A 19152-nucleotide genomic window follows, 5' to 3' on the forward strand; every position below is an offset into this window, starting at 1 on the left:
CTGAGGTCACCTCCCGAACAATATCCATCATTCATTCACCCAGCCGCCCCACATCCTGGCCACTGGGAGGGGTCCCTGTGACACAGGAAGGACTTTATGACCAGTGATGCTTGGCCTTGCCCTCCCCTTCCAACACAGTGACAAGGCAGAAACAGCTGCGGGGGGTGCTCCCGAGGCTTGCCCGTGGAGCACCAGTGGAACCCAGACCGACCGACAAGCTCGTCTTTGCTTCTTCCACCCCGCGCCCTCCCCCGCTCCCCCACACCCGTGTGCTATTTTAACAACCAGAGAAGAATCTTTAACAGGCTGCCAGTGTGCAGAGGCAAGTTCTGAAAGCTCTTCTCTGTGGTTTTGTTCACATGTGTTCTCAGAGGCAGAGTCCACATCCTTCCTCCCTCACTAGGTAGGTCAAGGGCTGGGCGCAGGCTCCCTTCACAGGATGGCAGGGCCACCACTGGTACTGTCCGCCTGCCTCCCACGCTGGGCTCAGGCCAAGCCTTTAAGAAGCAGATGGGGGACTTACCTGGCAGCCCAGTGGTTAGGACTCCTTGCATCCGATGCAGGGGGCGCGGGTTTCATCCCTTGTGGGGGAACTAGAATCCTATGTGCCATGCAGCCTGATCAAATTTTTTTTTGTTTGTTTAAGAATTTAAAAAAAAAGCAGGTGGGCTTTGAGGGGAAGAGCCCTGCCTGCCTCTGCTCGCCATGTGAGCTCAGTTCCAGCTTGGGGACTGAGATGGGGACAGGACCTTTCTTGACTTTGCTTTGCCAGGCTGGTAGGGAACATTCCTCTCAGAGAAATAGGTGTCGGCCCCGTGTTTGTGTTTATTGACTGTGTGACCTTGGGCGAGTCTTAACCTCCCCCCCACCGCCCCACCTCAGTTTCCTCACCTGTAAAGTGGAGATGATAGTGTCTCACGTGACCACGGGGGTGGGGGTTTTAAACTGTTGCTAAGTCATTGCTAAGTCACTTCAGTCGTGTCCAACTCTGCGACCCCATAGACGGCAGCCCACCAGGCTCCCCTATCCCTGGGATTCTCCAGGCAAGAGTACTAGAGTGGGTTGCCATTTCCTTCTCCAGTGCGTGAAAGTGAAAAGTGAAGTTGCTCAGTCGTGTCCGACTCTTAGCAACCCCGTGGACTGCAGCCCACCAGGCTCCTCCATCCATGGGATTTTCCAGGCAAGAGTACTGGAGTGGGGTGTCACTGCCTTCACGTGTAAATGGTGGTGGTGGTTTAGTCACTAAGTCGTGTCCAACTCTTGCTACCACATGGACTGTGGCCTGCCAGACTCCTCTGTCCATGGGATTCTCCAGGCAAGAATACTGGAGTGGGTTACCATTTACTCCTCCAAGGGACCTTCCCGACCCAGGAATCGAACCTGGGTCTCTTGCATTGCAGGCAGATTCTTTACCAACTGAGCTACAAGGCAAGCCCATGCAAATGGTAAGAGCTAGCATTACGTAGGCTGCTCTCCTTCACTCCCTCCCTTTCTCCAGGGCCAGGCTCTTTTCTCGCTGCTGCAGGGCCTTTGCACATGCTGGTCCCATTTTCTGGAATGTCTTTCTTATTTTTGTCCCATTCATTCTCCACAGGGGAACTTACTCGTGTCTGCCTGGCCAGAAGGTCAGGAGCTGTTCCCCAGGATTTCCTCCCCTTTTTCCTTTTTGGCCACACCATGTGGCTTGTTGGATCTTAGTTCCCTGACCAGGGATTGAACCTGGGCCTCCTGCATTGGGCGTGCGGAGTCTTAACCACTGGACCCTCGGGGAAGTGTCCTCCCCTCCCCCTCCGGTATCCTAAACACTCTGGTGAGCTCCCTCTTTGAGAGGTGAGAGGAAGGAGGGCAAATGCAAGGTGATGCCTAGAGTGTGGCTGCTGGGCCAGGGAGCGTGCTAAGTCACTTCAGTCATGTCCGACTCTTTCCAACTATAGACTGCCAGGCTCCTCTGTCCATGGGATTCTCCAGGCAAGAACACTGGAATGGGTTGCCATGCCCTCCCTCCAGGGGAACTTCCTGACCTAGGGATTGAACCAGCATCTCTCATGTCTCCTGCATTGACAGCCAGGTTCTTTACCACTAGCGCCAGCTGGGAAGCTGGGCCAGGGTACCTGACTTTAAATCTTGCTCTGTAACTTTACAGGTACATGACTACCTGTGGGCAAATCACATCACCTCTCAGACCCTCGGTTTCCTCATCTGTTAAATGGGGCAGAAATGGCAACCGCCTCACAAGGTAGCTGTGCGGATGAGAGACGTCATTAACATGTGGCAAAGTGCCTAGAACAGCGCGGGGCACACAGTTAGCTTATGGGAGTGTCTGCTGTGGTTGTTACCGTTCCCTCTTTTCCTGAGGGTGTCACTTCTGTAGTTGAGTCATCACTTGGTTAATGAGATCAGTTCTGTCCCTCATCACACTGGAAGCTCCTTAGCGTGCAGCCTGGGTCTGCTTTTGCTCAGCGTGGTGGGTTCAGCGCCAGGCCTGGCCCTGACCAGCAGGCAGCAGATGCCCGTCTCAGGAGTGGGTGTCCCGCCCCACAGCGCCCTGGGCATCACGGAGCCAGCGGGGCCTGCCCCGGTCCACGACTTGTGCTGTGACAGAGCTGCAGAGTGGCGGGGGCACAGCGGACCCACAAGGCCTCCATCTATAGAAACCACCCTCCACACTACCCACCCCGCACATGGAGAGGGAGTGAATAAGCAGAATGCTATTTTTGTAACCAAGTAGAAGCAGCTATGAATTTTTCATGGCCCGATGGAACTCCAGCTCCTACTCACAGTCGTGCCACATGGATCTGGAGCTGCGAGTGGTGGGCTTGATCCCGAGGAGGGCCTCGTGACTCCTGCCCATTGTGCCCCGGGCTCAGGGCCCCCTGAGTCTCCAGCGTCAGCAGATGCCCCTGGTCTTCCGGGAGGAGAAAACGGCCAGACAGGCCATGGAGTGCGGGCGTGGGGCCTCTCGGTGGCCTTCCTGTCCGTCGTGTGTCGGGTTCCTCGCCACTGAGGCCACGCTGGTGGGTCTTCTCCCCAAGCACTCGCTCTGCATTCTGCTTGGGCCTCTGCCTGCTTCCGGGCAGGGAGACGGGAGTGCCAGGCAGAGTTGCCATTTATCTGAAAGTAGTCCTTCCCTTGACATTTGTTTAAAACTGAATACTTCATCTGTGCCAGGCACAGTCCTAAGTGATTTACTTGCGTTATTTTGTTTAATCATCATTTAAGAGAGGAGATTACTGTCTCCGTTTCACCCAATGCAGAACCTGAGGCTCCTTGCTTGCCTGAGGTTACCCTGCTGGAAGGTGGCCTCAGTGGGCAAGGCAGGTCTGCGTGAGGCCCCAGCCAGAGCTCTTGTTTTCTGCCCAGAGAAGGTGAGCAAAGGTGTGGAGATGGGCCCTGTGCACAGGGTGGGCAGTGTTGTGATCTCCTGAGGACAGACGACCTGAGCCCAGTGAGGTCAAGTTCATTCAGAGCCCGCCCAGGTTGGAGTGAGAGGGTCTTCTGCAATCTCGTTTCCCCTCCAAACCGTGGTGGTGGGGTCAGGGCCTTTGCAGACAGACTAGGTCCCACGCTTCCCAGGGGTGGAGTGGGAAGCTGCCAGTGTGGATGTGGCCCCAGGTGTGCGGGATCTCGGGACGACCAGCTCTGTGGCGGACATTTTAAAGCATTCCTCTCCACCTCCCTCCCACATTCAATCCCACAGCAAATACAGGCGGTAGATTCTGATAAGTCCATCCTACAGAGTAGGATGATGAGGTGTAGGTAGGCCAGGTCACCTGGTTGCAATCCCAGAAGTAAGCTGAGGGGCCGGCACTCAAGCCCTGAAGGATTACCTCAGGTGTAACATAGGCTGATGGAGAGAGGTGCCCTCCCTGCAGACCAGGTGCCTAGATCTCGGCCCAGAAGCACCGGGGGCTCGGTCTCTGGGAACTACCCTCTTGTGTCGTCAGCCGGGGATGTGATGGCCAGTCTGCTGCCCCATTGCATCTTTCAGGCGCAGGGGACAGCAGAGGCCCGGCATCCCCTGCCACTTCCTGTCCCAGCCTGGCCTGCTGCTGCCCACTGCCCAGGCCTGAGGCCGCTGTGCTTTGGGCATCCTAAAGGCATGTGCGACGAGAGACTAAATTTCTGCCGCCCGGGAGCACACACACTCATATGCACGCAACATCCAGCAAGAGCCCCACATGACTGGAGAATGCTGTCCGAGATGCCAAGGGCTGTGTGTGGGGGCGAGGGCAGGCAGGGTGTCCGGGGAGGAGGGGACCCCGGGAAGCGTGGTGTGCGGAGAGCTGAGCGCCTGCTGTGTACTCCAGCTCCACAGGGTCACCACCATGAACCCTTGCACTGACCGTGCGTGACTCGGGTGGTGTCTTCGCTGCCACATTGCAGATGAGGAAGCGGGCGTTGGGAGGGTTGGGTAACCTTTCCGCAGGGGTGGTGTAACCAGCAGCCTGGCCCCGGTTTGTCCAAACTCAGAGCTGCTCGGGGGAAGGAGCAAGGGAAGTGAGGTGGGGAGGCAGATGCATGCGCACCTCGCCGAGAACCTGCTCCAGAGTAGCTCACGGCTGCCAGGAGGCAGAAAACAGCACGCAACTGTTAGGAGTGAAGCAGAGGGACTTCCCTGGTGGGGTCCCGTGGCTAAGGCTCCACGCTGCCAGTGCAGGGGGCCTGGGTTTGATCCCTGGTCAGGGAGCTAGATCCCGCATGCCACAACTAAGACCTGGCAGAGCCAAATAAATAAAAATACTAAAAAAAAAAAGGGGGGGAAACAGTGGTCCTCTGACAGACCTGCACAGAGGAGGGGCGGGCATCTGAGTCAGCATCGGGGTGGGGCAGGCTGGCCAGCCTGGGTGGCTGTCCAGGGGGGCTGATGCTGGGGGAGGGGTGGGTGTGGACCGAGGGGCAGAGGGGACAGCCGTGGGCAGGTTTCTGTCTCTCCGGGGCGGTGGCAGTGGAGCTCTCCTTCCTGTTGGTGGGAGGTGGGTGGGGTACCCTAGCCGCCCGCAACCCTCCCCCTTTCTTCTGGTTTGGAAGGTTTGGAGGGAACCCTTGCTTGCACCCACCTAGTAGTGTGTTAATTAGACGGCTTCTTTGTCTGCGAGGGGCCTCGCATTGAGTCTCCCAATGAGCTGTTCTGGTGACAGTTGTCAAAACACATGGTGTTTGGCCAGTGTCTTCCTGGAAGCCCCTCGCCCCCCACACGGCCTATGCCTGCACCCGGGTGCAGCGCGGGCTCTCTCGTGCATTCCTGGCTGTTGGCCCAGGTCCACGCTGGGCCTGCAGGCTGCCGGGGACAGGGCAGGGGACTCCCGTGGGAAACAGGCGTGGGCTTTTTCCCAGACCCTGCTGCCGGGGCTGCGTGGGCCGGTCTCCCCGGAAGGTGTCTGGACACGTCCACCTTAACTGATGTGACGCACTTCCCTGGCGCTGGAGTTGATGACGACAGGCCCCAGCCAGCAGGGGGCTGAACGCCAGTCACCTTGATCGCCACGCCCGGGCCCCATCCTCCATAATTCTCTGCTCTGGTTCAGGACTTGGGCTGCCAACGTGAGTTCCAGTCCACGCTCTGCCACCCATTATCCCGCTGACCAACCGGTGGTCTGGGAACCAGCCTGAGCCTCAGTTTCCTCCCGTCAGCCTGCCTGGGTCTCTGTGGAGATAGGCGCCAGTGTAGATAGAGGTTGGGCCCTGGGCCTGACCCCGGGCGAGGGCCCCATGATGGCCGTGTTGATGCAGAGTCAGGGCCGCGGCCCAGCCCTCTTGCTGAAGAGCCCCGACAGCCACACTGACCCTCCCGGCCACCCTCTGTTCTGCCTCCCCAGACCTTCACAGCCTGGTGCAACTCCCACCTGCGGAAGGCGGGCACGCAGATCGAGAACATCGATGAGGACTTCCGAGACGGGCTCAAGCTCATGCTCCTCCTAGAGGTCATTTCAGGTGAGCCCCACCCCCCCACAGTGCCCCTAGGACTCCGCCTGCCCTGCGCATGGCTGCCAGGCAAGAGCAAGGCCTCTACCAGCCGCAGCAGCACTGCACCGGCATCGGCCTGTTCTGGGGAGCAGTGGGGACCCTAAATCTCCCCCCTCTCCCTTTCATGGTGTTCGGCCCTCAGGGGAGCGGTTACCTAAGCCGGAGCGGGGCAAGATGAGAGTGCACAAAATCAACAACGTGAACAAGGCCCTGGACTTCATTGCCAGCAAAGGCGTCAAGCTGGTCTCCATCGGGGCGGAAGGTGAGTCTGGACGGGGCCCAGAGCAGAGTGGCGTTGGAGGAATTCCTCGGAGGCCCAGCGGTTAGAAGTCCATTTTCTCACTGCTGAGGACCCAGGTTCAGTCCCTGGTCAGGGAACTAAGATCCTACAAGCCACGCAGCCAGGAAAGAAAGAAAAAGAAGTTGTGTTGGTGGTCAAGATGGGGGTGCCAGATACACCAAGTGGTGACCACAGTGTCTGCCTTCGATGTGGCATTGGGTTCACAACCCACCCCTGCTTTCCTTCCCCCAGAGAACAATCCAGTCCAAGACCAGGGAATCTGGTTCCCCCGGTCATGAGGGGCACAGGGGAAGAATGGCTTTGCTCGGACTGTGGACACCTCACTTACCCTCCCGGTGCTGGCCTGACACGTGACCCGCCGTCCCTGAGTCAGGAGCACCTTTGCCCTTAGGCCCCCCTGGTGTCCACGGGCAAGAGGGGCTCAGAGGAGAGGAGGACGCTCGCGGCCCACTGTCCGGGCTCTGGGGCAGGGAGTATAGGTCCAGAGGTCAGGGAGCAAACCTTGCTGGCTGTGTGGCCTGGGAGACTGTGGCCTCTTGACGGGGCTCCCAGGATCCCTCTGGGCCCCATGTGGGTGCCCAGCTGGCACCATGACCTTGTCTCTGGGTCCTGGCGGGAGCAGCGGCGTGCCCTCGCTCCAGCAGCTGGAGCTCTTGTCTTGAGCTTCCCAGGCGCCTTTCAAGACCAGGCGAGGCCTGATGGAGCCCAGAAGGTCCCCATCAGCCTGGGCTCACAGTCTTGCTCGTTAGTCAGAGCAGGGTTTCGTACACCCCGACATCCCTGTTGTCCCAGCTTTTAGAAAAACGAAGAAAACTAATTGCTGTTAATGACAGGGCTCTGAGAGTCTGGCTGAGACTCCAGGCCAGGAATGCATGTCCCGTGTTCCAAGGCTCTGCCCTGGCCCGGGTCCTCTCCAAGGAGGGGTGCCAAGCCTCGCATGCCACGGTCGAGGTGGTTGGTGTTTGTTTAAAACAAAAAAACCCGAATTCAATCAGGCCCTGAGATTTTCTGTCCTTGCATGGATCTTTCCTCCTGGCTTCCCTCCAGCCTCCTGCTTCTCACAGCTGGATTTTTTTTTTTTATTTTGCTCAAATGCTAGCCTGTAAACACAGACAGGGCGAGAGAAGACCCATGGCAGTCATGTTTTCATTTGGAGAGAAACTCAGTCTAAAAACGTTCCCCATTCATGCCCAGACCGCTTTGCTCCCAACACCCATGGCCTTCGGGCCTCTTGTGGGCAGCTGGCCAGAGCCATTCTGAGATATGGGTACCTGAGAGCCTTGATCTAGACCCCCACCCACTCCCGACTCCCTGTCCCTCTGCACCGTCTCGGCAGCTGCGGGAACATGACTTCCTCGTGGGGCTTGTGAGTGGGGTCAGGAGGCGGAGGCACAGCTGCAGGTCCAGGGAGCAGCTGGTGGGTGTGTCGTGAGAGCGGCCACTGTCCCCCTGGTCACAGGGACTCTCTAAGCCCTCCGTGACCAGCCTGCTCGGGCACCAGCTGGGAACGGGCACTGTGGCCGGCACCCAGGAGGAACACAGCGTGGATTTCCTGGACAAATCCCTGCTCTCACCCCACGAGAAGGCTCGGCCTAGTTTCCAGAGCTGGGGTTCTCGGCCCTGGGAAAGGTGCAGACAGACACCGTGTCCTTCCCCTGCCTCCAGGCAGCCAGCTGCATGTATTTCCTCTCCCCAAACCCTCAAACGGAGAGCTCCCCTCAGCCAGCAGCCCACAGCTTCACTGGGGGGTGCCTCTCCAGTGACTGAAGAGCCCCCCACCCCACTCCCTCCTGGTGAGTGTGTCCTCTGGGGGACCGTCGTCCCTCCTCCTCAAATCAAGCTCACCCAGAGTTTTCTGTCCTCGAGGCCAGTGAGCACGGTCTCTTGAGGCATCCCTCCATTCTCCCAGCCTCCCTCCTGCACCTGGGCTGTGAGAGGCGCGGTGGGCTGCAGGCCTGAGAGGACCGCCACAGGCGTGTCAGGCCGATGGGCTCTGGTCTGCGGCTGCTCGTCCGCACTTCTCCACCTGGCCCCAGACCCCAGGGTGCCTGGGTGTCACAGAAGTGGTTTTTCTGCAAGTTGCTGAAGCTGAGGAACGTGTGGTCCAGACCCTTCTCTCTCACCCCCAGGAGTCTGGGAGAGTGGTTTTTGGTCAGCAGAGGAAGTGTGAGCTCGGCAGCTGGCCCTTGTGCCCCCTGCTCCCCGCCGCCCACGGCTCCACGTCTCTCTCTCTGTCTCTCTGTCTCTCTCTCTCTCTTTGTCTCTCTCTCTCTCTCTCTTTCTCTCTCTCTCTCTCTCTCTCTCTCTCTCTCTTTCTCGCTGGGCCAGGTGCTGGGGGTGCAGGACTGATGACAACGCAGACAAGGAATAGGCAGCTGCTGCTGCCACTGAGTCACTCAGTCATGTCCGACTCTTTTGTGACCCCAAGGGCTGTAGCCCGCCAGGCTCCTCTATCCATGGAATTTCCCAGGCAAGAATCCTGGAGTGGGTTGTCATTTCCTTCTCCAGGGGATCTTCCCGACCCAGGGATCGAACCCATGCCTTCTGCTTGTCAGGCAGATCCTTTACCACCATACCAGGGGGGAAGGCAGACAAACCAGCCAGTGTGTGCGTGTAAGGGCAAGAGCAGGGTGCCGGGGAAGTCAGGGAAGCCGGGAGGTGACGTAGAAGCAGAGATATAGAACAGGCTGGGAAGGACCACCAGCCTTCTGAGGAAGGAGGCAAAGGGTGCACTTTGTGGGTGAGATCCTTAAAGCAAGCAAACGCTGACTCGCCAAGAGGGTGGAGCTTAGAGAGTGCTGGGGAGGGAGCGGCTGGGTCACGCAGAGCAGGGCTTGTGAGCCCGCCTCCAGCACACGGTTTGTTTCAGGCACGGTGGAGCCTGAAGCAGGCACTAGACGCAAATCCGATGCACCTGTTAAAGTGACCACCCTGCTGCGTGAGAGTGGATCACGGGGATGGAGGAGGCAGTGCATCGAGATCTGGGGGACACGACAGTGGCTTGGACTGAGGTGGCAGCACTGGTTGTTGGAAGGAAGGGGACAGATTCTCAACAAACACTAGCGTGGCCTGCACCTGCTAGTGGGGAGACATGCCCATACAGGGGTGACGGGGCCAGAAACGCAGGCCCAACAATGCCTGGCAGAAGTCCTTTGCACTGGGTCACGAGAATGAGCTACCCGGAGAGGAGGAGGCCTGTGTGGCTAAGAACACGTGTGCGGAAGGAAGCCTGAAGGTGCCTAGCGGCAGAAGGCTTTGGTGACCACGCTTCCTGTTGAGGGACACCTTCTCCCAGCTCAGGTGGTGCAGGACAGGCCTGGGCAGCTCTGTCAGATGACGGAGTTGAACTCTAGACAGGTCCTGGGGCGTCACCCTCTGGCTCTAACAACCCTCTCTCCCTCTGCCCCTTTCCCTGTGTGCAGAGATTGTGGACGGCAACGCAAAGATGACCCTGGGAATGATCTGGACCATCATCCTCAGGTTCGCCATCCAGGACATCTCTGTGGAAGGTGAGAGCCGAGAGCCTGCCGACTGGCAGAGAGCAGCCTTTTCTCTCAACCCCAGTGCCACCCAAGTTTGGGGGACTTGGTTAGACTTTCCAGTGTTTTGTCTTCATGCCTTGAGGCTCTTTACTGAGTCTGGACGTGACTCCCAGGGCCTGGCCCTGCCCAGGAGTGCTGGGTGGAGATGCTGGCCCAGGTGCAGGTGAGGGGGTGCCCGTGCGGCCACGCCCTCTCAGTGGACCCTCACACCACCCTCGTCCGGTGGGCGTGACCGTGCCATCTGACAGTCGGGGAGCAGACTCGCGATAGAGTCAAGCCTGGCCTCGTTCTCCAGGGTGTCAGCACCCACGTTTCCACTCTACCTCCCACCCTCGGACTTGGCCTCCAGGGTCCAGGCCAACACAGGGTGAGAAAAACCACGGGGCCAGCGTGTGGAGGGGCTCCTGGTGACAGGCCAACACAGTGACCAGGACACACGTGGGACCTGCCCTCATAGCACGCCTAGTCTGCTGAGGACAGTCCACGGGGCGCTGCCCATGGGGAACGGAGGGACCTCCTGGGGCCCTCCCACCCCACTTCCTCAAGGCTGCGGCCGGCCCCTGAGCGGGCAGCCTGTTTTGGGGGCCTTGTTCAGAAGCCGGGGCCTGCATCAGGTGCTTGTTGGCAGTGTGTCCTGCCAGGCATAGGCTTTGGGGCCAGAAATGGCTCAGGTTCAGGCCCTGACACTGCCCTGTCACTGTCACTCCCAGGGTGACCCCAGGTGAGTGACTGCTTCCGGGGCCTGGGGTGCAGCTAGGATCTGGAAGGGGCACCCCCACTGCGGCTGCCCCGTCCAAGGGCCTCTTCCCCCAGCTTCTCTCTGCCCCTTATGCCTGAGCCCCAAGGGTGACCCACCCGCACTGGGCGCTGTGCCTTTAGCTGTGAGCCTGGGCTCACATCCTCATGTCTTCTGCAGAGACCTCTGCCAAGGAGGGGCTCCTCCTCTGGTGCCAGAGAAAGACAGCTCCGTACAAGAACGTCAACGTGCAGAACTTCCACATCAGGTGAGCGGCTGGCGGAGGGCCTTGCCCACATCATCCCCACGCTGCTTCCCAGGACTTGAGATGCTGGCCGGCCCCATCCCCACCCCTACCCTGGCCCTCTTCCTGTGGTTTTGTCAGGGTCCGTGAGGTGCCAGCTCTCAAGAGTGCCCCCCACACACTGGCTTCCATGAACCCCTGGGAAGGTCCCTGCATCCCTTGGGGGAGGTAGCAGTCAGCTCACCGTCCCGGGCTGAAGGCCTTATGGCCCGGCACCTGTGGGAGGCCCTGTAGAGACTTCTTCCCCAAGTCAGGTAACTCAGAAGCAGCAACAAAGCTCTCCTTTGTTTTGACCTCTCAAGAGGGACCTGCCGTCCTAGTGAGTTTAGTGTCTGGGGAAATGTGCCCTGTGTCTATTAGAGGAACAGGACTCGGCCAGAATAAGCCTGCTCTCCCTCGGGTCAGGGCAGAAAGTGAGTGTGTCCACAAGGCAGGCACGGTCAGTGGGAGATCTGGGAGTATGGCACGGCCTGGGGATTAGGCGTGCAGGCTTTGGGGGTGGCCTTGAGATCAGATCCGACATGACCGTGACTTCACCCCTCTGAGCCTCTGCTGTCTTCCTGAGGTGGATGGTCCAGGGAGAGGGCAAACACAGGGATGAAGAACGGGGTTTTCCAGCATCCACAGAGGTCCTGCTGTGTCCTCGGGCTCCCCAGGGCCCTACACTGGGCATTGGGGACCATTGTGCTCAGCCATTCATAGCTTGCAGTCCCTCCCTTGATCTCCGAGTCTCCTTCCTTCCCAGCTGGCTGGTCCTCCGTGCACTTCTCATTCATTTATGTATTCAGTCACTCAGTACCTATGGAGTGCCTACTCTGTGCCAAGAGTGGGAATACAATAGCGCCAAAATCAAGTCCCTGCCCTTGGAAGGTCACACCTCAGCCAGGGGACTAGTTGTTGACAAAGGTGTAGTTCACAAAGGTGTGAAGGAACCAGCCTAATTCCAAGCAGTGAGAAGGGCCGAAGAAAGACAGGATAAGGTGTCATAAGGTAGCCAGCAAGAGTGCCGTGGTCAGAGAGGGGTCTGTCTGAGACGCCATTAAGCTTGACCTCCGGAAGAGCCAGCCCTTAGAGCAGCGGCCCCCAACCTCTTTGGCACCAGGAGACAGCTTTTCCACGGATCATTCCTCTCTCTCAGGGTGGGAGGGGGGCATAGTTTTAGGATGATTCAAGCCCATTCTATTTACTGTGAACTTTATTTCTAATCTGATGCTGCTGCTGACCTGACATGAGGTACCTGTGTACAAACCCAGAAGTTGGGGACCCCTGCCTTAGAGGTTCTCGGGGAGGGAAATGTGACCAGTCTGGCCTGTAACCAGCTGTCACTTCCCTCTGAACAGAGCCCCTCACGCCAAGCCACATCCTGGCATTTAGCCAGCACACCGGTCAGTTCAGCCAAGGTGCAGAGGGCCCACAATGCAGGCCTGTCCGGTTCAGTGGGGCCACGCACGGCTGTGCTCAGCGGGGCACAGCTATCCCGGTAGCGAGCAGTCGTAAAGCGCTTGTCACGTGCCAGGCATTGGCCTAAGCCTCACACAGTTACTCATCCCTCACAACAGCTCGATGAAGTGTCGGCACTGTATTATCCTTGTTTTGCAGATGTAGAAACTGAGGTAGCAGGAGATTAGGGGACTTGCCTGAGGTTGCACTGGCAGCGGAAGGGGTGGGATTTTCCCCCAGATGGTCTGGCTCCAGCAGCCAGGCTCACAGCCAGTCGGGCACACGCTCTAGACCACCGCACTGGGTGGGAGGTAGTCATTCCTGTGTGCTCACAGCCCATAGCCCCTCATGACCATGGGGGCCCTTCTCACAACCTTGGCCTTCCCATCCCCAGCTGGAAAGACGGCCTTGCCTTCAACGCCCTGATCCACCGGCACAGACCAGAACTGATCGAGTACGACAAGCTGAGAAAGGTACGCCTCTCTCGCTCCCCTCAGTGGCCCACAGACACCCCAACTCTGACCCTGACTCTGGGCCACTGCCCCCAGCCCTTCTGTCGCTGGTGTCCAGAGCTGAACTCTGTGCCCTGAAGCAGGGGACCCCTGTGCCAGCCATCAGGAAACCCCAGGCTCGGCGGCTAATCTCGCCTCCTTTGCTCCCCTTGGGACCTGTCCCCGTCTCCCTCCTTGAGCATTGCAGCTGCCAGGGGTTATGGGAGATCCTTCCGGCTCCCCTTCCTTTTTACTTATTGCTTGTGACTTTATCGGGTCCTGGTTGTGGTGGGCAGGCTCCTCTCTAGTGGTGGCGTGGGGGCTCAGTTGCTTTGGCACACGGGATTAGTTGTCCCTTGGCATGTGGAATCTTAGTTCCCCGAGCAGGGATCGAACCCAAGTCCCCTGCATTGGAAGGTGGATTCTTAACACTGGACCACCAGGGAGGTCCCTAGCTCCCCTTCCATAACCCTCCAGATTCTGGAAGCGGTCATGCTCTGCCCAGTGGGGAGGGGTAAGGAATTCTGAACCATCACGGGGGAGCCCATGCTACAGAAGAAGGAAGGTGCTCCTGAGCAGGGCCTGTGGGGGAGGCAGCCTAGGGCCGGAGAGAAAGAGCATCATCCCAGATGGGGGCCCAGATTGGGGGACGGGGGTGCCCAGGCCTGCACTCAGCCCGCTCAGGCCACAGCCGCTAATCAAGTAATCGAATTGGGCTGTAGCTGGAGAGTGGGAGAGGCCCGTGAGGGAGGGTCATGGTGAAATGGGCTGCCATCCTGTGAGCTGGGCTGAGCTTAGAACGTGGAGGCTCTCTGCTCCCCATCCCCATGCCCACACTCCAGTGAGCTCTCAGGTCTGGATCAGTGTTTCAGGGCAGAGGGTCTTAATCTGGGACCCAGGGGTGGCTGGAAACTCTAAGGAAAGAGCACGCCTGTGTTTTTTTCTGGAGGAAAGGTGCAGTTAGCCCCCAAAGATTTACAGCAGCGCTCCTTTATCCAGGTGTGTCTGCCCCGCCCTGTCCCCAGCCCTCTGCAGCAGCACGGGTGGCTGAGAACTGCCTGAAGGAGCATTTCCAGCTCCAGCCCTCCCAGGATCCCTCCCTTCGGGGCCAGCCCTTGTTCCCTCTGCTTGTGGGTCCTGCCCCTGACCATGTTTCTCCTCCTTCCCTCGCCTCCCTCCCCCAGGACGATCCCGTCACCAACCTGAACAATGCCTTCGAAGTGGCTGAGAAATACCTCGACATTCCCAAGATGCTAGATGCAGAGGGTAAGTACATCCCTCTTGCTCTGTCAGCACGCTGTTCTATGGACATGTCTTGGGGTGACCTCGGAGCTGGCGGAGCCAGCCGGAACACCTGAGCGAATCTGCCTGAACCGGGAATAATGGTGTCGTCACTCAGGGCGCCCAGGCTGGAGCAGCCTGGGTTGGAGTTGATGGGGAAGGGGTCTTTGAAGGGACCAGCTCTTAGGGCCGCCCCTGGGGCCTGGGCCCCAGGCCCCCCCGCCATAACCCTTCCTGACTGGTCCCGCCCCTCAGTCACTGGGAGGGTCGGCTCCTGTGAATAACCAAGGCCTCCACCTTCCTGCCTGCCACAGGCTGGGGATCTGGCGCCCACAGAGTGGAGTGTTGTTTTCCTTTTCCGGCTTTGCTCCATTTCCCAGCCATGCACCGCCCCGGCCAGGACCCCCGCCTCTGGCCTCTGGCGGCCCCTGGGGCTGACCGTCTAGCAGCCCCTTGAGGCCGTTCTCAGAAAGAGGAAGTGGCCTCGTCTTAATCCCATTTCCCACAGCCTTGGCCTTTCCGGTGGCCATGGGGGATGGAGGGGCCGAGGGGCTGGCCAAGCCCACTGGAGTCGCCCAGGGTCGTGGAATCGGCTCCGAGGGCCCTTCTCCCAGGACTCCTGCTGTGGCCTGGGGAGCCCGTGCATCTCCGTGAGTGCCCGTCCCCACCCCCGCTGGGGCAGTTTAACCCTTGTCGTTCACTTACAGACATCGTGAACACAGCCCGGCCCGACGAGAAGGCCATAATGACCTATGTGTCCAGCTTCTACCATGCCTTTTCGGGAGCGCAGAAGGTACCGGGCAGGGCCAGGCAGGCCCACCTCGCCGCCACCGCCCAATGCCGCTGCTGCCTCTCTCCTCCCGCACTCACCTCATTTCTCTTGCAGACGGCAGTGGCCTCTCTCCGACTGGAAGCCACCCCCCCGGCTCCTTGGCATCACCACCCGTTTACCTCTCTCTGCTCATAGTATCTCTCGAGCGCCTCAGAGCTCACCCCCCTACTTCCGTGCCAGCACTGAGAATACACACAGCCAGTGACCGAGCCAGGCAGGGCCCCTGCCCTCATGGAGCTAACATTCTAGTGGGCAAGACAGACAACGAGCAGGCCCACAGAGAAAGTAACGTACATGAGAGGAGTAGGAGAGAGCACAGACGGCCCGGTGGGAGGCACCGGGCTCCTCACCTGGGGCCGCTGGCGGGGAGAGGGTGATGAGCAGGTGCTGCTGGGCGCGGAGCTGCGGACAGTGTTCCAGATGGTGGGGGGGGCAAGTGCAGAGGCCCTGGAGGCATCCGTGGGGGGCTTATCCAAGGAATGGCTGGGGAGGAGAGGAAGATGAGGTTGGAGAAGGTGACAGAGACCTTCCAGGGGAGACATTGAGTCCTGGAGTTTGGGTTTCATTCTGAGACCCCAGGAGATGATTAGGGGTTTGTGCTCAGGTGGTAGGTGGTCACACAGGACATGGGTCCTGCGTATGTTTTCAGAAAGATCAAATAATGCAAGCCAGATCCCCCCAGCCCCAACCAAGGCTTCCTGGCTAGTGTGTCCCAAACCCGGGCCTGGTTAGGAAAGGAATCTGTCCCTTTCGGATGTCCCCCCCTTTCCCTCTGCAAAACTTCGGCAAGACGTGCCCACGCAGGCTGGAGCCGGGGTCTGGCTTCCAGTCCAGAGCCAGCGCTATCCTTCCCGCATGAGCCTCAGGCCCGGCCTCGGCTGCCCTTCCTGCATCTTTCACTGTCTCCTGCCTCTCTCTCTCTCTCTCTCTCTCTCTGCGCAGATATTGTAGGCACTCTGAGGCCAGATGAGAAAGCCATCATGACTTACGTGTCCTGCTTCTACCACGCTTTCTCAGGGGCTCAAAAGGTGAGCTGGGGGCGGGAGCACCTTCACTGCTGTGGCCAGAGACTCACCCTCGCCAACCCCCCGCCCCACCACCATCCCGCCATCCCAGTGTCTGGGCTGCGGCCTGAGGACTGACCCAGCCTGGAAGGTTCTTGTGACCCTGAGCCTCCATGGCCACCGCCCAGCCAGCGCTGGTCCAGGGCTGAGACACCACAGACAGTCCCACGAGTCCCTCCATGGATATAGCCCACCCTGTGAAGTGGTGGCTGGTCCCAGTTTCTCTAGACAAGGCAGTCGAGTCCCAGTATCACCTCAGACAGCGGGGCACAGCTGGGGCCTGTGCGCCGGCTCTCAGTTGTCCCCCTCTTTCCCTGATCCATGCCCGGCCGCCCGCCTGCCGCACTGGCCGTGTCCCCACTGGGAACGCTGGCTCTCCTGCCCTGCCCTGCAGCTCCTTCCCCCAGCAAACGCCCCGGGACAGGCCCGTCTCTGATTCCAGGGGCCCAGGTCACCGGGCCCCTGCCCCCACAGCCCCAGCACCACAAGCAGGGAGTCAGGGTGTCTGTTCCCCGGGGTGGCTCTCCCCGAGCCCGGCCGACCTCTCACCGGAGCTGCCCCTGCTGCCTGGAGGCCTGGACACCTCTGTCCCCTCCTCCTGCCTCCTGGGTGCCTGGTTTTGGCCTGCAGTGTATTCCCAGCAACTTGATTCTGTGTCCCGCTTAGCAGTTGGGCAGAGAGAAGACCAAGAAATGAGCTATTTATTGAGCACTAACTGCGTGCTTCCCAGGTGATGCTAGTGGTAAAGAACCGCCTGTCAGTGCAGGAGACGTAAGAGGCATGGGTTCAATCCCTGGGTTGAGAAGATCCCCTGGAGGAGGACATGGCAACCCACTCCAGCATTCTTGCCTAGAGAATCCCGTGGACGGAGGAGCCTGGCGGGCTACAGTCCATGGGGTCGCACAGAGTTGGACACAGCTGAAGCAACGTAGCCCGCCCACAGCCGCATGCTAGGACCTCCTCCAAACGCTCCATGTGCACGGGCTGTCGGTGGCCCATGCCCACGCCAGGAGTGGGCAGGCCCCGTTATCCCCACTTACAAGAGGGGGACACAAGTCACAGGATGCAGACTGACTGCCGCCTGCCTCAGAGCCCCAGGTCCAGCAAGGCCTTCCTGAGGGCAGTCTGCCAGGGGTCCCTGCTCTGTTGCCGCTCAGCAGTGTGACCTCGGAGAAGACCCTCACCTCCCTTCTCCTGCGTGTGAAATGGGGAGCAGACCAGCGCCCTCCTCGGGATCATCTGAGGATTAAACGAGCGGGCGAAGGGCTCAGGAGAGCGTCCGGCCCCGTGGGCGCCCCGCACATGGCCTGGCAGTGGGAGCAGCCTCCCCACCATGTGGCTGGAGTGTGTGTTTGACGTGTTCTCCCGGCAGTGGGGAGGCGGGAGGGTGCCTTTGGCACAGGCAGGGAGAGTGGAGGGGACCTCTCACCCTAGAGGGAAAACGAGGTTGGGTGGAAGATTCCTGGCCACAAACCCCGACTAACAGCGCGTTCGCTGTGGGCCTCCACCCTCGCTGCCACCACACTGCCCTGAAGGGAGTGTCTTCTCTCTGCCCAAACTGCCCTCTGGTGCTTAGAGCAGGACTCCAGGGTGGGGGACCAGAGGCCTGGAGGCATCTGTGGGAGGGGATGCCTGCCAGAAAGCCCAGGTCAGAGCATTTGGGAGGTTTTTTGGTGTTTTTTACGCCTCGGGGTTTGGGATCTTGGTTCCCAGACCAGCGCCCCCTCCAGTGGAAGCAGGGAGTCCAAACCACTGGACACCAGGGAAGCCCCAACATCTGGCAGTTTTTGAGGGAGCTGGGCCTCTCGTGAGGGAGGAAATAAAGGCCAGCCTCTGGGGAGCTGCTGGTCACCAGGGACATGCAGAATACAGGCCTCTCTATCTTCCCCCAGCCTGTGTTTACTTCTCAGGAGAGCCCTGTAATGATTGTGTTATTGCCACCGTCTTTTCCAGAGGCTCCATCAGGCCTCTGAGTGCTCTCTGGGTTTTGTTTCATTTCATGAATGCAGGGCAGCGCTAGTCCTCGCCCCACGTATGCCCGTCCTCTCCTGATGGTTTATTTCTACTCACGAAAGCGTCTGCTCCTTGTCCTTTGCTCGCTCATTCATTCATCAGCTCCGAGTCCCTCAAACACGCCAAGCCTCGAGCCGGCTGCCAGGAATTCAGCCTCGAAACAAAACACTCCTGCCCATCAGCCCGCACCTTTGCGGGGCCTGCCCGGCAGGGTGGAGCTGAACTTGGGGTGCCGGTCTGGTTGTCTCTCAGGCTGGGGGTCAGGACTTTCCTGGGCTCTTGCTTCCTGTGCTCGCTCGGGGCTGGGCGTTCACTGGCCAAGGCCTTCGCGAGCCTCCCCTCTGGGGCTCATTGGCGAGTGTCCTGCAGCAGGTGTGTGTGCATGTGTGTGTGCGTGTGTGTACACACCAGCGCAGCTGGCCCTCCACTCCCCTCCCCACCTGTGTGTGGAGGAGAGAGGCGGGCATCAGCGGGGCTGGAGCCATCCCCAAGCCTCTCTGTTTTCCTTCCCCACCGCTCTGTAGACCCTCCTCACTATTTCTGTTCCTGTTCTGTTGCCGTTTTCAACTCTTCTTCTTGGAGGCTTTCTGTGCTTCCTGAAAGGTACCTGGTCTCTGTGTGCCATCCCTCACCCTCCTCCTCCTGTCCTTGCGTTCCGCCCCCCCACCCCCAGCAGGACCCCACCCTGTAGTTCGGGGCAGAGACTAGTCATTGTTGGCACCGCTCCCCTCCACCCTGTGGATCGGGACCTCTGCCCACCCAGCCAGCGGCAGCCTCCTCCAAGGGGGGGGAATAGGAAAGGGGCCAGGTGTGCTCTGCCCATGCACTGACCACCAGCCTGCTCTGGGGGACACTGGCACCCCCTCCTCTGCCCACGCCCCACGGCTCCCTGGCGCAGCCTCCTTCTCAGCCAAGGGGTGGGTCCTTCCAGGGCTCAGCTGCGTGGAGGACCCTACTCAGCCTCACCCAGGCCTCCTCTCTGTGGGCCTCTGAGTCCATTTCCCCCACATTAGGGGACTCCCCACTCCACTTCAATACTTCCAGGGTCCAAGCTGAGAGAGCACACAAGCCCGGCTCCCTGAGCAGGGGCCTTAGCAGTCAGCTTCAAGGACCCCAGCAAGGCCTGTCAGGACTCAGCCATTCAGGGCACCCTCTTACTGGTCTCTGCTTCCTCTCCTCCCCGC

At 59.6% G+C, this 19152-nt stretch overlaps 1 protein-coding gene across 14 annotated transcripts in view; it reads left to right on the forward strand.

Moving 5' to 3' along the window:
- The window catches only part of ACTN4 (actinin alpha 4), a 73474-nt gene that overhangs the window by 38852 nt on the left and 15470 nt on the right, over positions 1–19152 (forward strand). For 11 of the 14 annotated variants that reach the window (XM_068992021.1, XM_068992017.1, XM_068992027.1 and 8 more), the window contains exons 2-8: positions 5817–5931; positions 6107–6226; positions 9688–9774; positions 10724–10811; positions 12682–12760; positions 13963–14044; positions 14767–14852. In XM_068992021.1, the coding sequence (XP_068848122.1) occupies positions 5817–5931; positions 6107–6226; positions 9688–9774; positions 10724–10811; positions 12682–12760; positions 13963–14044; positions 14767–14852 (657 nt within the window). Of the gene's footprint in view, positions 1–5816; positions 6007–6097; positions 6227–9687; positions 9775–10723; positions 10812–12681; positions 12761–13962; positions 14045–14766; positions 14853–15833; positions 15920–19152 lie in introns of all 14 variants that reach the window. The other 3 variants (XM_068992024.1, XM_068992022.1, XM_068992016.1) reach the window with 2 other exon arrangements.

The sequence above is a fragment of the Capricornis sumatraensis genome, chromosome 20 (genome assembly GCF_032405125.1).
Source record: "Capricornis sumatraensis isolate serow.1 chromosome 20, serow.2, whole genome shotgun sequence".
NCBI classification, from domain to species: domain Eukaryota; kingdom Metazoa; phylum Chordata; class Mammalia; order Artiodactyla; family Bovidae; genus Capricornis; species Capricornis sumatraensis.